The sequence below is a fragment of the Typopeltis vanoorti genome, chromosome 25 (assembly GCF_054136105.1).
Source record: "Typopeltis vanoorti isolate ZY-2024b chromosome 25, IOZ_Tvanoo_1.0, whole genome shotgun sequence".
Classification (NCBI taxonomy): Eukaryota; Metazoa; Arthropoda; class Arachnida; order Uropygi; family Thelyphonidae; genus Typopeltis; species Typopeltis vanoorti.
In genome coordinates, this window is record NC_143573.1 from 58,280,675 (window position 1) to 58,301,655 (window position 20,981).

At 32.7% G+C, this 20,981-nt stretch overlaps 1 protein-coding gene across 2 annotated transcripts in view; it reads left to right on the forward strand.

The window, feature by feature from the left end:
* The window catches only part of LOC150092766 (troponin I 4-like), a 65,516-nt gene that overhangs the window by 33,759 nt on the left and 10,776 nt on the right, over window positions 1–20,981 (forward strand). For both annotated transcript variants that reach the window (XM_090414378.1, XM_090414377.1), the window contains exons 3-8: window positions 792–825; window positions 2,986–3,006; window positions 9,485–9,541; window positions 13,202–13,330; window positions 16,787–16,910; window positions 18,417–18,517. In XM_090414378.1, coding sequence (XP_090270504.1) covers window positions 792–825; window positions 2,986–3,006; window positions 9,485–9,541; window positions 13,202–13,330; window positions 16,787–16,910; window positions 18,417–18,517 — 466 coding nt within the window. The remainder of the gene's footprint in view (window positions 1–791; window positions 826–2,985; window positions 3,007–9,484; window positions 9,542–13,201; window positions 13,331–16,786; window positions 16,911–18,416; window positions 18,518–20,981) is intronic.

The following is a 20,981-nucleotide window of genomic DNA, read 5'->3' on the forward strand; positions in this document are numbered from 1 at the left end:
CACTTACACCTTATGTGGGCAATTAATTAAAATATTATAAAAATGACACAAATAGTCACAAAGGATAGAAATTGTGGATGGATGGTAATAATCATCTGCCAGCCTAAATCTCGAAGAAATAACTAATGGTAAGCTTCATCTTTAAGCTTTATTTTTTTGAAACTTTTGTATTGTCACCTGTTGGGACCTCACATTGTAATTTCAAACTTTCTGAATATTTATATCAGGTGAGATATATTCAACTCTTATGCTTGCAACTCTTTCTATGCAATTTCTAATTCTAAAATTTACACGTTTGTTTATTTTCTTAGAAAAAGGGATATATATTTGACTTGGGTTAGATTCGGGTTTGTTTTGCGCCCATCTCATGCATGATTTTTGCCAATAATAAACCTCAAATTTCAAAAATTACTTCCGATGTTTTTGAAAGTCACACATTTCTAACAACTAATCATCACCTTCCACAGCATGTTATAAGAAACCTTTTATTGAAAAAAAAAGTTTGGTAGATTTTTAATATAGACGTTTTTAAATTTTTATGAAGTATTTTTCATTTTTGTCTTATACTTTTAGTTTTTTATATATATATACATATCTATTGTATATATATAGATATTTTTTGAACTGACTGGTATTTTTTTTAGATCTATAGAAACTAAACTATGCTTGAATCAACTTAGTAGAGAGTTAACATGTAGATAGAATGTAGTAAATTAATATTTACATAATTTGCGTGAATTAATGTTTTTTGTTTATTTGTATAACACTGTTTTTGTTCTGGTGCTTTAAAGCGACACCGAGACAGAAGAGTCTGAAGAGGAACAGGTGAGAATATTCATAATTTTTGTTCAATCAAATGTCAATATTATTTTATTTGTTTGGCTGTTCTGTACTAAATTTATTATAAATGTAACGGATTACAAATAATAAACATTGAATTATTTTTTATGCTGAATCAAGTATTTAGCATCAAAATCACAAGTACATTTTGAGGAAACAAGTTTTTTCCCCCATTTCATTCAGTTAATTCAAAATACCTTTGAACTATTTAATTATATTTTTATTTTTAAGTAAAATTATTTAAACCTAAACTTTAAAAAATTAAATATGTTCTATTTATTGAATAATTAAGTCATACAAATCAAACTGAAGCAATTATTATTATGCTTTTAAAGTCAGTCAGGTTTGGGAAAACGAATAGATGTAAACATTAGGCCTGATACACCTAATAGATCTTTACACACTCAGATATTATGAATCTAAGTACATTTTGTCACTAGGTGTACTTTCTCCTCCCTAATAAGTATTTTGATCTCTTATGGGAAATTCCAGTATTTACATAATAGGAAACTCTGTTTCGTGCTTCCTTAAACTATCAGGACTGTAAAAAAATAAAGGAAATCTGGTTTATTAAAATTTATGACAAGGATGTGTGTGTGAGGGGAGGAGGAAAACTACTTACATTAGGTCTTAAATTTTAATTCAGGTTTTGGGTTCGCTTTGTCACAAATTATCATACTTTCCAACAAAAAGGTTCGTTGGAAAAATGACACAAAGGTCCTATTTTTATTAATTTTTTTGTTTATGTAAGAGGTTTTCACGTATTTATTGCTATAGTTTCAATAAGAATTAGAAATAAATGCATGAAAGATGACTGGAAGTAGCAGGTTCGGTGATTATGCAGCAACTGATCTTCTATGGGAAAGTAGCTGAAAATAGTCTCTAAAAGATGTGTTATTAATCAGCCGAATCCCTTTTCTGAGCAATATGAAGAATTTTTAGGAAAGTATTAGGTGCACCACTCCAAATATGGGAACAGTATTCAAATGTTGGCGTGATTTGGAATTTATACAGATAAGAACTGTTCAGCATAGGAAGTATAGTCTTGAGCGAAAATAAAGCTGAGCATTACCAAAAATAAGTGAAGAAGTTCTGTTTTTTTTGTGTGTTGTTGTTCAGAAAACAAGCAAAATTGTGTTTTGAAGGTGACTAGGTTTCACTCAAATGACACTGCAGAAATTTGTGTTCATGGCACTTATTATAGATGATTTTGAAGCATGAGATGTTTGTGCAATGAGTGGAGAGTGCTATCATCAGCAAAACTATGAACACAATTTGCAGTCAATGAGAGCGGTTCTTTTATATAAATCAGGAAGATGGTGGGTGAAATAACAGATCCCTGAGGGACATTTGTATTAACAGAAAAATCTGAAGAGAACTCATTCCACTATTACACGGAACCAAGAGATCGATCTAAGAGAAAATCGGCAATCCAATTGTACAAGAATGAAAGCAGTTCAGATGATGGTAATTTGTTGAAAAGCCCTCAATGCCAGGCTACAATTACCTTGGAGGTGTCAAGTGTAACGGCATTTCTCCAAACCTTTCCCTGACACGAGTCCAGAAGTACATGATGTATATGGCCAGAAGATCTCCTGTGGATCAACATTGACGAAATCCATACTGGTAGTCACTAATTAGCTGATAGCTATTCCGGTGTCGAAGATCTCTTGTTTATATATAAAAAGAGGCATTTCCCCAATTTATTTTCCCATAAATGCACTACTTAAGGATGAATCTGGGCTATAAGTCTACTTAACATTTTAAACATGAATGATCGATAATATTAAAATTAAATAATTAAAATTAAAATAATACAAATAAAAAACGACCAATTAAAGCAAGACAAAGTAATGAAAGAATCGCATTATATTTCAATACATTACGCGACTTAGATTAATTTCATGGCCACACAGACACCTGATGATGAAACAACTAAATACGAGCGTATTAGGACTAATAACTATTTCATGTTAATGATATTTGTATGCACATAATAAAGATATCAATATTCCTAAACAGTTATTATAATCAAGTAATCAAAATAATCTGATTAGATGTTATATTTTATTTATCATAATATATATTTTGTAACTAATTCCTATTTTTTATGCTTCGTTCTTTCCATCGGATTTCCCTGTACAGACTTCACAGTCCCACTATGAGGTAAGTAACTTCTACTGAAAGCAAAACAAATAGAATGAGGCAGTCATCTGGTTGTACTATACTGCTATTTTTATCTGAATTTTATTATATAAAAAGCTATTATAAGTAAATCGAATAATTGTATCGATATGTCAGTTATTCATGCGATTGCAGCCCATATTAGTTTCGTATATGGTTACGATAATTAATTATTAATACTGTTATTAATACTTTATATAACCATAGTATATAATCGTTAATTAATATGGTCGTTAATATTTTATATAGCTGTAGAATATGATTCAATTATTATTAGTGTAATATTATGTGTTTTTCAAATAGCTAGAGGTTGTAGCCTTTGAGGAAAACACAGTTACGGAAACTGTATAAAGAAAACAACTAAAGATGATAGAATGAAGGCAATTTGGTTTCGAAGGTTTCCCACTGAGCAGTAAACGGAGGTTGAACAGCTACATTGCATTTTTATAACTTTAAGGGATTTGATGATTGTTTTGGATTTACGACCGAAGCAACTTAGGCTATGAGATCAGCGTGTTATGTTTATAAATTGCGGGCGCGTGTTCTTCTGGCCGATTTGCCTGTTTTCTGGGATAAAAAATCGGAGATGGTTAGAGAAAAGTGGACTGCTATGGGCCACTTTATGAAAATACGTAAAGAAAGGTATAAAGCAGAATATATGAAAGACATTGGAGTATATTACACACACACACACGGGGAGGGAGAGAGAGAGAGAGAGAGAGAGAGAACATCATTTAATAGGATTGTGGACAGTACGAAGTATTCTCATGGACGTTTTGATGCATCTTCCTTGATGTGTGAACTATATTCCGAGATTGGACAGCTTCGGGATCTACAGCGTTAGCAGTTATACTTCTGAGAAATAGTCTTGTGCATCAAAGCAATACCCCTTTATTTTTGAGGGTGAAGAAGATCAGTATGATGTGTTTGGATCAGAAAATAGATGTGAGTGTAAATCATCATAGAAGGGGAATTCGTGCTTATTTTGATATCTGGGTTTTACAGGGAGGGAAGTGTGATCTTTCTTAGGGAACATAGTTTGCATTTTAGTAAATCTCGAATCTGCCCAACCTTGGAACACAGTTCACGCATTTAGGACAGTGCACTAAAAACATTGATTATCCATAGAAGGCAATCCAATGAAATAATGCTCTCTTTCTGTCTATTTTACTCCCGTCTCTTTCAAGGAACGATAGAAGATCAGAAAACTTCTAATGATTGCGCACTGTAAAGCTGGTGCTGTCACCAGTAAAGCTATTAATAGGATTCGAAGTAATTTATATGCAGGAAGAAGAGAGTGAGTGAAGGAAAAGAGCGTGGGATATTCCAGCATTGGTGGGAAAATCTGATCTACCACAACACGCAATGAACGACCAGAGAAATGAAGCTGGTGACCTAGTTGCAAAAGATGGAAAGCCGACCATAAGATATTGGTTTGGTGAACAAACGACAGGTCGAGCAAATGTCAAGAATGATATTTCCAGGACATTCGATAAGGTCTAGAAATGTCAAAAGTGATGATCACATGTAGAAGAAAAAAAAAGTAATAAAAAATGATGTAATGTGTTTGTGCTAATCCTAGCAAACATGTTATCTTATTCTTCGCCCATCCTCCAAATAATTTGTTCTCTTTCCTTCAAAATACTGCGTATCACCTGCACCATGCAAAGCCCAAATCTGTCCAAACTTGGAATTTAATGTTTTCGAAAGGAAGGCAGTCAACTTAACAGATGACGCTCTTTATTCGATTACTTTCTCATAAGTACTCTGTTTCTCCATAATGACTTTTCTATAGGTATTTTATTAAACGTAGCACCTCCGAGCTGACCACTATCATTCCTCCCCACTTTCTTTTACACATGTAGGAGCAATCCAGTTCATAATCATGACTAATCCTCTAAAACTTCTCAAAATCGCTCATATGACAATGACAATCGATTCTATATATTACACATGTAGGAGCAATCCAGTTCATAATCATGACTAATCCTCTAAAACTTCTCAAAATCGCTCATATGACAATGACAATCGATTCTATATAATGCCTGTTTCCATTTTCCTATTTAATTCTTAAAAAGAATTTATTGGTGTTTTAAATTTTATTCAAATTTTTCTTAAAATTAAAAAAAATTCGAAGTATATTTAAAATATTTATAAATCATTTTAGAATGCTACAAGGTTATATATAAGATTTTGATTAATTTTCATAAAATATCATGCTGAAATATTCCTACGTTTGGTTGCGATGTTAGTCATGATGAAGAGAGAATATCACGAAATAGAACGGGTAAATTGACACTGAATAGATGTGTGTGTGTGCGCGCACACACACACACAAGAGCTTCATCAAAACTGATTCATCAGGATTTATTAGAAAAGAAATATATGCACCGATATGTGACTACCGATTTTTTCCAAAGATTCCTAAAAATAGTGAGCAACAGCTGAAATCTATCAGTACATGGAATCCAACTTAATACCCACCCAGCATGTACAGCCCTATTGTGACCACACTTTTTATTGTCCTACTAAATGCTTAACGAAAAATTCCAGGGAGCCATAAGAAATAAGAAATAAATAATAAATCATATTTAATTTATCCTGATAGAAACACATTTTATCCATATCCTGCTTCTTATATTTCTTTGAAGTGAATTATTTGTTGGTGTCTTTATTCTTCCTCTTCTTATTTTTTTAAATATTTTAAACTATTTATAATTTTTTTCTGAAATATTGTATATTTTCCCTTTTTATATAATATTATATTGAAATTATATCTCTTTCTTATTTTTTATAAGTTTGGAGTTATTCAAAGAGAAACTAGTTATCAGTTTTTTTAGCATCGGAACAGTGCTAAAAATTGATAATCAGCAACGACTCAAACCGTCAATACATTGAATAAAGCAGACTAAATATTTGTTTTCGATTAATGCAACTGAGAAATGTATGTGTGTGGGGGGGTCGCTAAACGATTTACACTTACATAGGTGATATATGTGATGTATGCACAAAGTAACACCTAATAATGCACAAAGTAACACCTAATTATATAAATCGGAGTATCGTAAAACAAAACAATAAACAATACTCGCTTAATATGTACAAATGCGGGATATAATTGTAAAACACAAAACCAATAAATATAGCAAAAATTGATTTATTCATTCATGTTTTTTCAGATTTTTATTTATATTGCTTTACGTGCGTTTTATGAACTTTATCTCTTTGCATTGATCACATGATAACAATTTACATTTATTACTATAAATTGTTATCATGGGACCAAATAGTTAGTAACATAAGAACATGAGATTTTTCTCCAACAGCAAAATATCTCAGTTTATATTTGACGTTTAGAACTATAGTACGCCCACACTTTAGAGAGCTTCGCTTGGAGACTTGCCAAGAATAGTCGATTCATGCTGAATGAGAGAAAGAAATGAAGGACGTAAGAATTGGTCGCCAACACGCGAAATCACGTGCTTTATAGGTAAAATTTCCCAACTGTTATACAAGCAACATAATTAACTACAATAATCATAAAAGAGAAGTTAATTTTCCGACGTGTAATAATAAGCAACTCATCCCACAATACGGATTGATCCCACAACTCATCCCACAATACTATTATCGGAATGGATTCTCCTTTTTCTAAGATGCGCAGAAGTATCGAAGGATCTCGAATCTGTGGGCGTACTATAGTTTCCTTCGGGCGATGACTATTTATAGGAAACTTACTGAGAGATACGCTAAAGTTAATAGTTTTCAGAATGTAAAATAACTTTGCTTACTATTCTTTTTCTGCTAAAGGACTATTCATTATTTCATCTCCCCCCCCTCCCCCACCTTTCTGGTCAGAGCGTTCCTGAGGATTCGTTCTTTCGTACACATAGGCAAGAGAGAGAGAGAGAGAGAGAGAGAGTATAGGCATAATTTTTCATGTTGTGTTGAGAATTTTGGCAGACGCAACTAACACTATGAGACTAGCGTGTTATGCTTGTAAATTGCGTGTGTTATCCGGCCGATCTACCTGCTTTGTGGAATAATAAAAAAAAAAGACTTTTTCAGATGGAAAATCAACCAGCTGCATTGGAAAAGCTTTCTTTAAAAATGGTCCGGATTCTGCATACTGGGGTAGGATTTGAACTGAGGTCTTGCCATTCACAAATAGCATCGATACCATCTGAGCTATGAAGGCTCCTTAGCAGAAATTCTAAGGAGCGTTACCAAAACAAATCGATATTTTTTGTATCTCCCGGGTTGTGATCATGACCGGCGTAAATACAAGAATCCAAATATCTAAAAAGTTTCAAGTTACTTCAAAACTGTTCAACTCTCTGCCTTGTCTGCTAATTCAAAGAATGATATGTTTGTAAAAAAAAAAAAAAAAAACAGTAGTTTTCGCTACACCATGGTGTTACGGACTCACCATTCTATTTAAGAAAAGTCAGGAGCAATGCAATATGAAAATTCTTAAGCGCCTGGTAACTTATTAATATCACTATATCTAAGTAAGCTCATAGATTATTATTAGTATATATATTAATAATATCACTAATTGTTATTATTAGTGTAACGTGAAAATTCTAAAGTAGTTAAAGAGGTCAGTGTTGTCAGTTATATTAATTATACAGTTTCCAATACAAATGATAAAATACTATTAATGCAAATATTGCTGCACATCTCAATATGTTATCCATCAACTGATGTTAATATATTTTTATTATATACGTTTCTTAATATGTACTTGTAACTACAAGCATCCTCAAAATTGACTTTATATTTAAAAAAAAGCATATTATATTACCAATAGAAATAAATATTATGATGAAATTACCAAATATAATCACAAATCGCAGTCTACGACATGCCTTCTTAAATATAATATGTTTATAATTTATTCTAATTGGTAATAAATTAACTTATTGAATATTAATTTAAAAATTAAAAGTATGATATAAATTTAATAAATTAAGCATAAAATAATTATATAAACAATATTTAATAAAATAATGTTAATAATTATTATTTTATACTGAAAAGCGCAGTGTTATAAGATATACCTATTGAGATACACTGCCTATCAACAAAGATAATGGAAATTATTCTCAAAAGTACTTGGACACAAATGCATTTTTTTTCCCGAAGAATTATTTAGAAATTATTCTTTTCTAAATTTTTTGAAATAATTTCAAAGAATTATTCTTGAAAGGTCCTGGCATCAAGATTCTTTATATTATTGTCAGCATTTTTATAAAATATTAATCTATTACAGTGAAATAATTATTAAACATTCGCAAATATTTCGTTTTAAGTATCATAAAACAAATATCGCAAAACATATGGTTGGAAGAACAATAATAGGAATAATATTGCAAAAGAATAGAGAAACGCGTGCATTTCATTGCAATTCTTATAGACAAGCAATCACATTATAGCGGATATAAAACACTATTACGATATATAAATTATTTAATACAATTGAGGGTAGCAATTTCTCAAACTTATAAGAGCACTCATTATGATTTAAGTTAGCTGATGAAGTAAGGCTACATCACTTTCTTTGAAACAATATTCAAATTTACAAGTACAATTATTCAGCATCTCGGCGCTCAACATCTTCTTGGAGAAGAAGACGTCATCAGAACTATTCCTTAAAGGCATTTGTAAACGCGTGGCTAAAATTTCAAAGAATTCCCAACTCATCATCCAAATCCGAAACCTCCATACGTTCTCCAAAACTCTGCCACCTAATGTTTACCAAGCTTCATGTTCCTGCAACTTGTCTTATTGTGGTCAAACCGGAAGATCAGTTAAAAACGTATCAGAGCATCATCTATATCTGGCTTTAAAACCTCATTAATCTGGTCTAGCTCAACATGGAATTGAAAACACATGCCATGGGATCCAATGGGATAATACCAAACTTCTGCCTTGTAAATCTGAACATCTATTCAAAGAAAGTGCTAAAACTTTTCTCCATCGACCCAACTTAAATCGTAATGGCTACTCCAAAAATTCAGAAAATTGTTATCCTCAATTGTAGCGAATCATTTTAATGTAAAACCCAATAGTGTTTCCCCCTAGCTTCTAATAAATTAAATTTCTAAGAGATTGTAATGTAGTCCTAAAATTGTAATATAACTCAAACCGGCATGTCGCATCTAACATTCTTCTAGGCTCGATGCTGGAGATTTTACTTTTATAGTAGTGTTAATTTGCATACTACTTCATTAGTGAGAAGGCGTTTCCAAGTATTTTTTTTAGAATTATAGCCTACTTTAGCACCATACTTTAAATATATACTCTAACAGTGTTCTTTATATGGACACAGCAGATTATAGTGTCTAGCAGGAACATAAATGAATACATATCTACATGATAAGTAAGTTTCGCATTTCAGTGTAAATTATTACCACTCCATCCTGTTATCTCCTGGACTATTTGTGTCTCTCCATAGTCGGAAGCTGAAAGACGAAGGCGTGAAGCGGAGGAGGCTCGAATGAGGTTGCTAGAAGTAGGTGGACTTTATTTTTTTTCTATTTCATGATTTATTACGCTTACTACTTTAATATATTGGATGAGATCCCTTTCTGGCATGTTTTCCTTCCTTGTGGTTGTGCAGCTGCAATAAGATTAATGTTCCTTGCAATCATTTGCGAATCAGCGCAAAAAGAAAGTATTTCGTGTAGTGAAAATCTGTTTGCTAAAGTCTATCACATCCATTTATTTTATTTTCTTTAAAAATACTGAAACTAAACAAGTTTCGGAAGTTTTCGACTCCCACCACTAGATTAAAATTATCAGTTATTTTGGCCACCTACAACGAAGTTATTTGACAAGGAATAGTAGGTTATTTACCTTCTAAATTTGTAGCATCCCCACAAACTGAATAAAAAAAAAGCTGCGTTATTTTGGCAGAGTTTAGATATATGATATATAGATTTTCTTAAATATGACTATTTTTAGTAAGAGAAGTATTTCAAACCAGTTGACCTGTTGAAGCGTTTTCCGTTTTGAAATTCCAGATTTTTTTTTTTTTTTGGCATGATCTTCAACTGGAAATCGTTCAAAAATGTAAACAGGCTGTCAACTCAAGTTATATCATTAAAATCTACATTCTGTAACAATAACAAGTTAATTTTAATACGGAATGTTTTATTTTGACACTTTCATAGCGTAGGAAGTCAGACTCCCATTTCATACATCGAAACACTTGGATTTAAATCAATCCCATTTAATTCTTAAATTAACGCAAATTTGTGTCTTTTTTTCAAACGATGAAGTAGCTGGTTTCAGTTGGCAGTTCCCCCAATGGAAACTGAATTTTTGGTTTTCAGAACAAACAGTGTCATCCATACCACCTAATTTAGGAACTTTGAGTAGCCGATACTTCATTTGAATTCATATCGGTCTAAATAAACCTTTCTTTTTTTTCCCAGCTTGATTTGCATGGTAGGAATCATTGATATTTATGCCGATATTAATGATTCTTATTTCTCCTAAATGAAAGAAATATCACATTATATATTAAAAGGGAATAATAGTGAAACGACACACTTCGTTCCACAGTTTTGTAGCTACTCAATAAATTCTTAAGGCTCCTAATTAGATGTTTTGAGTAGGAACACTAAGATGCATATTCTTATTACATATACATTACTGGCAAAATAAAACAAGATTTAATAAATCCAGGAATATAAGGAAAACAAGCCAGAATACAAAGTGCATGGCTTATCAAGTTACTAACTGCACGTACTGCTGTTGATAAAATAGTTATATTATGTTGATGTGCTGTGTAGAATTTTTTTATGAATTTCAGCAATTTCTTCAGCGTCTTTTTTTTTTTTTTTTTTGTAAATAATTCATTAACTTGTCAAAATATTTTATAGATCTGTGTACAAAAAGAAACCTAACTTTTCGAAAATATAAGACACTAGTGGCGCTACCTGTTGTATCTTTTGGTTGTCGAAAGTGGCAATCTTCATTAGCGTTGTGTCAACTGTTTATGACATTTGTTTCATTAGAAGCCGAGTTATAGTGCCAAGAGTGACAGTGTGTTTTGACGAACGGTCGGTAAATGAGTTTCAAACAGAGAGCTGCGATTGACTTTTGTGTTCAACTTCGTAAAATTTTACTTAAACACATCAAATGCTTCAAAGAGCATACGGTGATGAATCCCTATCCTGTAGTCAAGTTTATGAAGGGTTTAAGCGATTTCAAAGTGGTCGTGAGACGCTTGAGGACGACGAAAAACCGGGCTGTCCAAAAACTGGACTGAGCTAAGTTAACATCCAAAAAGTGCGTGATTTCATCAAAGAAAACCCGAAATCGTCCGTGAGATTGATTGAAGATGAATTGGGGATTCCAAAATCAACTGTGCACAACATTTTGACCGAGAGTTTGGGCCTTCGTAAATCGAATGCGCGATTTGTTCTCCACAAGTTGACCGACGACCAAAAAATGTATCGAATTGAACAATGCAAGGACCTCATTAAAACCGCTCGTAAGGACTCAAACCTCCTTGAAACGATCGTTATTGGTGACGAAACGTGGTGAGTATGAGCCCGAAACAGCGTCAGAGTGCTGAGTGGAGACCACCAGAAAAGGGACATCCGAAAAAAAGTCGCTTGGATAAGTCAAAAGTGAAGACAATGCGGATTTGTTTCTACGAATTAAAAGGACATTATCCACAAATAATTCGTTCCGCCTGGCCAAAGGTCAATGGTGAGTTTATTTCGAAGTTTTGAAGCGATTGATAGCGAGAATTCGTCACGTACGGCATGAATATCGTGACGACTGACCGTTCGTCAAAACACACTGCCACTCATGGCACTATAACTCGGCTTCTAATGAAACAAATGTCATAAACAGTTGACAGAACACTAATGAAGGTTGCCGCTTTCGACAACAAAAAGATACAACAGGTGGCGCCACTAGTTTCTTCTATTTTCGAAAAGTTCGGTTTCTTTTTGGACAGAGGGTGTATTTCGAACGCGTGCGAACACACACACAAAGAGAGAGAGAGAGAGATTCGTATTTACACAGTTTTTTTTAAAATGTGAATATCTAAAAACAAAACCAAGTGATATGACCTTCAGCTCAGATATAACTCATATTTCACTTCTGTTCTGAAATATGATAAAAGATTTTCTGCAGAATTATAGAAGAAAACGTTCCTGTGTCGTAAATGTTAGTAGTTATTCAAATGACCATCACCTCAATAGTTTTGTGTGGCGTGCACTGAGCATACATAGCAACTTCTATTCTGCTTGCTAAATCGGCAGAGGAAGAGAAGTTTCTAGTTAATAACAAAAAAAAATGTTTATATAATTATATATTTTTTTTGTTATAGTCTGTAGCCTGTTGTAGATTAGTTAATCTTTGATCGCAAGTCATTTGGAAGATTTCTCTTCTCCTCCAGGAAGAAAGTTGAATTTTTTAATCCTGTAACATAGAAAAATCGATCTTAGAACGGATTCGGTATATATACACAAATACTAGTTGGAATTAGGAACACGATATGGCAAAAGTTGTATTTTCGTTCACTTTCTGTCTGGCATGATGGCGGGAATCCACTCAACAGCTACTATAACGAAGGATGGGGACAAGGCGGGTTATTAACTTCTTAAAAAAATGCGTCGTATTTCCTTCAAAGAACAAAAAGCTGTTGTGTAGTTGGTATACTGTACATATAATCAAAATCTTTTATATGCACTCAAAAGTACGCGAAATTACTAATTCCCCTATTCATCCATCTTAAGGCTCGCGTCTTTCTTCAAAAGGGTAAGAAGAAGAAGCGTTGGTTACACCCATCAGGTATATCACGTCATGGGTAATAGTAAGCATAAGAATAGGCCAGGAACGAGTGGAGATCTGCATGTATCACAAACAGGCTTAAACATATCACATAAATAATGCAAAAATTACAAAAACGAGTCACTTCGTAACAACTCGGAGATTTAAACTGTTCACTTTAACCAATAAATGACTCTTTTTGATAGATTTTAATCAGACGTCAACTCAACTTCATCTGAACGGTTCTATTACAATACATACGCAAGCTAAAGGAAGTAACCGATAATAAACATACCGAACGTGTCGATGATACATATTTCGAGAAGCATTTTAAAATTACGTTTTTTGTTGTGGTTTTTACTACTCACTCTTATTTCAGGAGGAAAGGAGGAAGAGGGAAGACAAGGAGAGGAAGAAGGCAGAAGTACGGAAACGCCTAGAGGAGGCAGCAAAGGCGAAAAAGGGGAAGAAAGGGTTCATGACACCAGAAAGAAAGAAGAAACTAAGAGTAAGCAAGTATTTAAATAATTATTTTTATCTTTTAATTATTTTCATTGATAATTCAATTTCATAGGCAAATATAATATTTTAGTTTTCGTAAAATTATACTGTTTATGTAAATATATGTTTAATAATACAATCTCTTTATAAAGATGCCAGTTTTTATAAATTACTGTTCTTAGAATGTACGTGCGGCTTATACGATATTGGTTTGCACTTTTGTTTTTCCAAAAATAACGTTCTGTGTGTGAGCAACCTTTTGTATTTTTTATTATTATTAATTATTTTAGTAAACGCAACTTCCCCACCTGTAAACAAGGAGATACTCATAGAAGGTATCGCGTATTCGTTTTTGTTTAATCTAACGAAATTTTGAGAATTTTTGTAAAGAAAATCGAAGATCAACATATCTATGAAAAGTCACTTGTATTAAAAGCGTACCTAAAGATATTTCAATTAAAGACCTTCTCTCTTTGCTATTTTTCATATTATCATTTCAAGTTTACATCTTAAAATTAACCATAAATTTAGAATTATAAATTGCTATTTCTCATAAAATAACCATTTATATGGATGTCCAATATTTAAATAATTGCAGCTAGTGACACCTATGCATTCGAACTTATGTTTGGATGACATCATATTTTAGTAATCCGAATATTCAAATTATTTTCATTCAAATATTCCATCGTGTCGCAATTATGCCAGTAATTTACTCTGGAAACAATTTCTTTTTATCAAATTAAATTTTTCGATTTATTTTTAAGATTTCAGAAAGCTTGTGTCACATTATAGAAGCATTTCTGTTTAAAATGAACAAAGAATGCATATGTTGAACAGCAGTATTTTCGTATAACTGACGTCATTATCAATTGAATTTATAGTCATTTCTAACTTAAGTATTGAGGACGGTTTTAATCATCAGAATTTGAAACATACAATTTTGTATAATTTGGAATAATTTGTCAGATTTTTAAAATCGATAATATCTTGTAAATTTAAACCGTAAGCTATCTCAACAATACATTATTTTGATACTGGAATTATATAGAATCAAAATTTCGTTTTGGTGATGTTAAGAATTTTAAAATAATTTTATTTTTACTTCTTTCCTGCCTTTTCGTTACATATAAGAAGTTCTGACATTTAATATTAAATCCAAATTTTTCTATGCAAAGATTCAAGCGTCACGGATGACGTAATAACCGCTAAATATAGTTTTTCCGTATTTGGCCATAATTAAGAGTGAAATTAGGTGTAAACGTGCAACCTTGGCAATATTTTGAGGTATGCTGCATTTGGTCAAAGGAGTGGGAGCACCAACAGTATACCTTGTAATGCGACGTTTCCATATCTACTTTGGGCAATTAGTTCCTCTTGCTATCTATGGTGCGTACACATAACTGGACTTATTACAACTCTGGATTAATGCAAACCCACTTCACGCGACCCTGTTCATTGGCGATGACCTAACGTGGTCTCAATATGCCACCAGGTATTCACTTCCTGAACAGTTTCGTTGTCGAAGGCCCTCTCTTCATGCTTGATAGATGTGTAAAGCTTAGTAATGGTGGCCAGTTGCATCCACTATCTGCCTTAGGCTATTCACTTTGCATTCAACCACAGCAGGACAGTTCCTCACAGCCTAGTGGATAATTATGGGGGAACACGTAAGTTGAAATCTGAGTCTTAATTTAATTTTTTTTTTTAATTTGTAAAACATTCTATAATTAATTACTAATGAGATGCTTGTAGAAAAAAAGATGCATCCACTCATCTAATGGGACCGTACTGCTACGATCAAATGTGGCATATGCATTTCATAAGGATATAGTGTACCAACCTTTGGATATGTAATTAGCTTTTATGTTGAATTGAAATTAGTCAATCGTTTCAATTAGAAGCGGGCACTCAGTTGGTTATGAAAATAAATTTATTTTTAGCACTCAAGTTTCTTTGTACAAGCAATTACTTACTTCACGATAGATGTGTTGTCAAAAAATAACATAACTCGAATTTAACAATAGTTAATTAGACAAATAGATCATCAAAATATTAATTTATTTGTGTCTCATTATTTTTTAAATATTCTTGCTATAATGCCTATTTTACTTTTAAAAAATCCTACATTTAAATAAAACCGAAGCAATTATTTAAATTGTGATTCTAGCTGCTGGTGACAGCTTTTAATCATCTTCACCAGATGGAACTTTGTCCTATGCTTACAAAATGTTTCTAAAAACTGCTTGCTTATTAGCATACAAGATGGTCTGCAATTTTCTTGCTACATTGCAAGAAAATTACAGGGTCTAATGCTCCTTGGACGATTTCTGATTACGTCAAAGCAACTAAAATTTTTATGACACTAGTATATTCCACGTATTAAACATTTATTATCTGGCCCGTTGTATGTTTTGCAGGAGTAGAACCAGAGTTTCAAGAAAAAAAACTGTGCCAATTCCACGTGAGACCAACTAACTCGTGTTCAGTTGAGGTCACCGTCTAGCCGGAATTCAAATTTTCCATCTAGAAGACACCATCGTTCTTCCGACTACACTTCGGACCCATTTATCGTTTAGTAATTCTAATGTGTTAGCGAAATTATCTCATTTGTTCATTTTTTATACAAATCGCATTAATTCAAATTGGCATAAGTCAAGAATGGGTTCGAGTTGTTCGGGAATTATGGCCAAAAAAAAAAAAAAAAAAAAGCCATGAGCCAATGTTACTGTGTTAACTCATGTGTTCTGGTTTGCCAGTTCAGCCAAAATAAGTTATGGATAAATCCGTGTAATTTATTAGCCAGAAATCGCCAATTACAAGTCTTTAAACCTCTCCTAGTTTGAATTAATGTCATAACCTTTAGGGCTTTTAATCTATTAAGAACAATAAGCGAGTCACCGACTCCATACTTGATTTCCTGCTGGTCACGTTGATCCACAATGGCTTATTTAATAATGGAAACGCATTATTCATTCATGCTACACACTTCAGTCGAAAATAATTCACTTATAATGTGAGTAGAAAATGTTAACACTTCACTCCCTAGCATTATACCACAAATAAAAAAATAACTGAACAAAGCATAATTGTACAGATTCGGCTTAACTTGACGATTTTGGCTTACTTCTGATTTGTTCGTTTGTTTTTTTTTTGTTTTGGATTGTTATTGTACTAATTAAGAATCTTAAGTTAAAATATCAACATCGATAAAAGGATAGATTTTTTCACTCGCGCCTTCCAAGTGGTTGGTAGCAAATATATAACATTCAATACAATTCCTTTGTTTAGTTAATCACGATAGAAGTAAATAATTTAAAATAAATTTAAATAATTCTACTTCCCTTCGGCAGTCTGAGCATTTTTTTTGTAATATAAACTTAACTTAAAGACGAAAGAATGAAAAAAAAGCAAATTCGATACAATTTTCTTTTCAAAATGATTTTTTTTCTTTTGTTTACAGTCACTGCTAAGGAAGAAGGCCGCCGAAGAACTGAAGAGGGAACAGGAAAGGAAGGCAGGGGAGAGAAAGAAGATTATTGCACAACGCTGTGGTCCACCAAAACCAGTAGATTCGGCTAATGAAGGTAAATTTTGACTTAAGTAAAACCTGCCTTTGAATATACTTCGTGTTATTTCTTTGATTTTGGACAATATACTGCTCTAGCGGGTGAATAAAACATAGAATTGCCTTAAAAGAAAGGATACGTTAAGATAGATACGTTAGGATATGTCTTTAAAAGATGGATACGTTATGATGGAAACTTTATAGATTATGTTGAAAAATATTAAGAATTTCTTTTTCGTTTGAATACTCTGAATGGTTCTAATAATAAGCCATGTGTTTTTTTAAATAAAAATGTTGGAAACGAATTTATATTCACTCTCATTTAATGTTCATATGTTAAATAATATTATAATTCGGTCTCTTTTGGTAGGGAAAAGCTTACAAACCCATGTAAAAATTTTCATTTTCACGAGTGCGTAGAAATTAAGCAATTTCAGCACTCATATAAACTACGTATATTTTTCATGTCTATTTTTTTTTACTGAGATTGTAAACATTAGTACTAATACAGCTTATGGTATAGAGATGATGTGTAGATCATGTCTAAACCTTTGAACAATTTCGGAGATTAAAAAAAGAAGGTTGAAAAGACGTACACAATGATGACCCATTTAGCTGAAATATTTTATAGCATGAAAATATTCAGTGAAAATATCTCTTTAAGTAGACAGAGTGAGTACCAACTTGATGGAAAATGTTTCTGAACATACGTACTACAGAAAACGATTTAATGGATTTTAAAAAGCAAGTTTGAACGATGAATAACGTGCTAGATCATCGCGAATGATTCACCAATAAAGATTTTGATCAGATTTCACATCGTAGGGTTGACTCATGTATACAATCTCCTGAACTAGTTCCCCCAAGATGTCTACTCTCCCTCAATTCTTAAAAAGACATTCAAGTGGTCAAAGAAAGCCAAGAATTCATTCTCCGACACTTTCGAGATGCCGTTTATATAGAAAATGTTCCACAAATTGTTCCTCAGATTGTTGACTTCTATACCACAGCATTCAGAAGGGCCATATAACCTTAATGTTCAGGAATTCTTCAACACTTTGATATCACATGGCATTTATTCTTACCAGATTGAGTGTTCCTCCATCAAAACGAAAGTTTCAAAATATGCTACTGATTATGATTTACGACTTAATAATAGTTGGATCGCTACATATAATCAAGAGGTTGCGCTTTGAAGAAAGTAAGTGGGCGTGGGCGCGCGCCCATTTAATTTCCCTACAAAAATTCTATGCATATTTTTTGATCATCCACTCTTATTGTAACTACAAGTTGCAATACGCCTATAATCAGAAAATAAGGAGATAAATGTTTGGATTTTTTTTTACATTTTTTAAAACAAATACTGATCAAATTGCTTGTGTTAAGTGTAAATTTTATAACAAGTCTCGCCTATTTTATACAGTGCGCCACAGATATCTATTTGGATTTTTTTAAAAGATATTCTTGATGAAATACACAGTAAGGATTTTTTTTTTTCTATGTTAACAAATCCCATTTTTCACAGCAACACTGCAAGCAATCTGTAAAGAATACCAAAACCGGATATCAAGTCTAGAAGACGCCAAGTACGATCTGGAATACGAAGTCAGACAGAAGGACTTCTTGGTATGGCAATGGATTGGGTTACGTGCTTTCATTCTTTTATAACAAGCATGTTGGGTGATAGCCGCTGAGATAATATAGAAACAACACTAGATTAACTGCATTATATTGAATTATTTATTACTAATGTAGTTTTGCTGCTTTTTAGATTGATTAACCACAGTTGGTGGGCTGTGTGTATGGCTGCCTTTCGTTTTATCGCTTTAACCCGCCGATATTTTTAGCTACCCTGCAGGCCATCTGCAAAGAGCTGCACGAACGTATAGTTTGCCTGGAGAGCGTCAAATATGATATGGAATATGAAGTGAGGCATAAGGATTATGAGGTCAGTACAGCAACTCGCATTTCCTTCAGTTATTCATAGCTTTTTAATCCAAATTAGCGCACGAGGCTTAAGCATGTTAAGTTTTCAGTTTAGTACATGCATATTTTAGTAATATATATATATATATATATATATATATATATATATATATAACCAGTGGTCAATAACAAGTAAACGATGACCAATCTTAGATAATAATAATCCTATAAGATCTTGAAACGATACAAATTTGCTTGCATGATCCTGATGTATCTTCGTGTTAAGTGAAAACAGCTACTAATTTGAATATTTTGTTATTTAAAAATAAATATTTTACTTTACCCAACGAACAAACCTAGATTTTTTGTGTGATGTTTTTGATTACAAATTTCATGCTTATTTTTAAGTAAACAGTATTACAATTTCCCTGTATAATAAGATACAGTCATTTGTTAGTTGTCGTTTAAGGCTGGTGTGACGTCATACCATAATTGATGTTTGAATTCTCGTCCGAAAGATGTCAGTAAATATACATATATTTTCATTTATGTTGCTGTTCGTCTTTAATTTCAAATTCTGTCTTCTACACACTAATCATTGTACAATTTTCAATTACCGCATTCAAAATATGCGATACATTCATTTATTCAATGTAATTAAAACCAATAACGGTGATAATGCAGAACAATATAAAAATATTACTAAGATTATTAAAAAAGCAATCAAACATGTTAGAAACTTATGGATATTAGATGAATGCAAAAATATAGAAGACTTAATAAAAATAATCCTAAAAGTGATTTTCAAATTATCAATAAGTTAACTAAACCTTTTACTGCAATTAATTGGAGCATAGAAGATGAAGATGGAACTCCTATCACGGATAACCAAAAAATAATTGATAGATGGAAATGTTACGCAACCAAGCTTTTTCAAAAAGGACCCTCAACTGACTGACGATGTTTTGGATGGAATTTTGCCAGGAGGTTCGGAGGAAAGAGATTACCCGATATTAAAAGAAGAAGTCATTGCAACAGTTAGCTCCTCAAAAATAGGAAAATCACCGGGAATTGATGGTGTTACAATGGAACTGATACGTGAAGGAGGTGACATCATCACAGACACCTTTCTAAATTTATTCCAGGATGTATGGAACACAGAGACTTGGCCTTCTGATTGGCGGACTTCTGTCCTTGTACCTATCCCTAAAAAGGGAAACAGCAATAAATGTAGCAACTACAGAACAATAAGCCTTATTAGTCATCCAAGCAAAATCCTGTTAAAAATACTATTGCCAAGAATCGAAAAGAAAAGAGAAAGCAGACTATCAGATGAACAAGCAGATTTCCGGAAGTCCAGAAGTACAATCAACCATATTTTTACAATACACATACTATTGTAAAAATAGTATGTGTATTGTAAAAATACATAGAACAAGGCGAAAAATACATAGAACATAGCAAAATAATCTGTCACAACTTTTTAGACCTTCAAAAAGCTTTTGACTCAATATGGCACGAGGCATTGTGGAAGATTCTAGACCATTATAGTATTGACCACAAAATCATTAGGATTATTAAATCACTTTATTCCTCATCTGATATGAGAATTGAAATTAAAAATTACAGCAGTGAACCATTCCGGGAAGAACGGGGGGGGGTAAGACAGGGATGCATCTTGTCCCCTCTTCTTTTTAATTGTTTTCTGGAATATGTCATAGATGAAGCTCTTCATGAATATGACACTGGAATAGTAGTTGGTGGACTGAGAATAAATAACTTACATTTTGCAGACGATATCGATCTTCTGTCAGAACGTGAAGAATTACAAGAGATAACCAGTCGCGTTTTCGGAACATTAAAAAAAATGGATTATACATAAACCTACAAAAAACAAAAACAATGATAATCTCAAAATCAGACATTTAACTCTTAAAGATACAAATTGGCAATAAACAAATTGAGAATGTAAACAAGTTCACTTATCTAGGAAGCACGTTGAGTCAAGATGGCCGCTCAAAAACCGACATTAAATACCGAATTGCTAAGGCAACTGTGGCCCTACAGAAGTTAAAACCATTGTGGGGAGATAGCAGAATAGTAATCACAACTAGATTAAGACTAGTTGACACCTTGGTGAATTCTATCCACTTGTATGGTTATG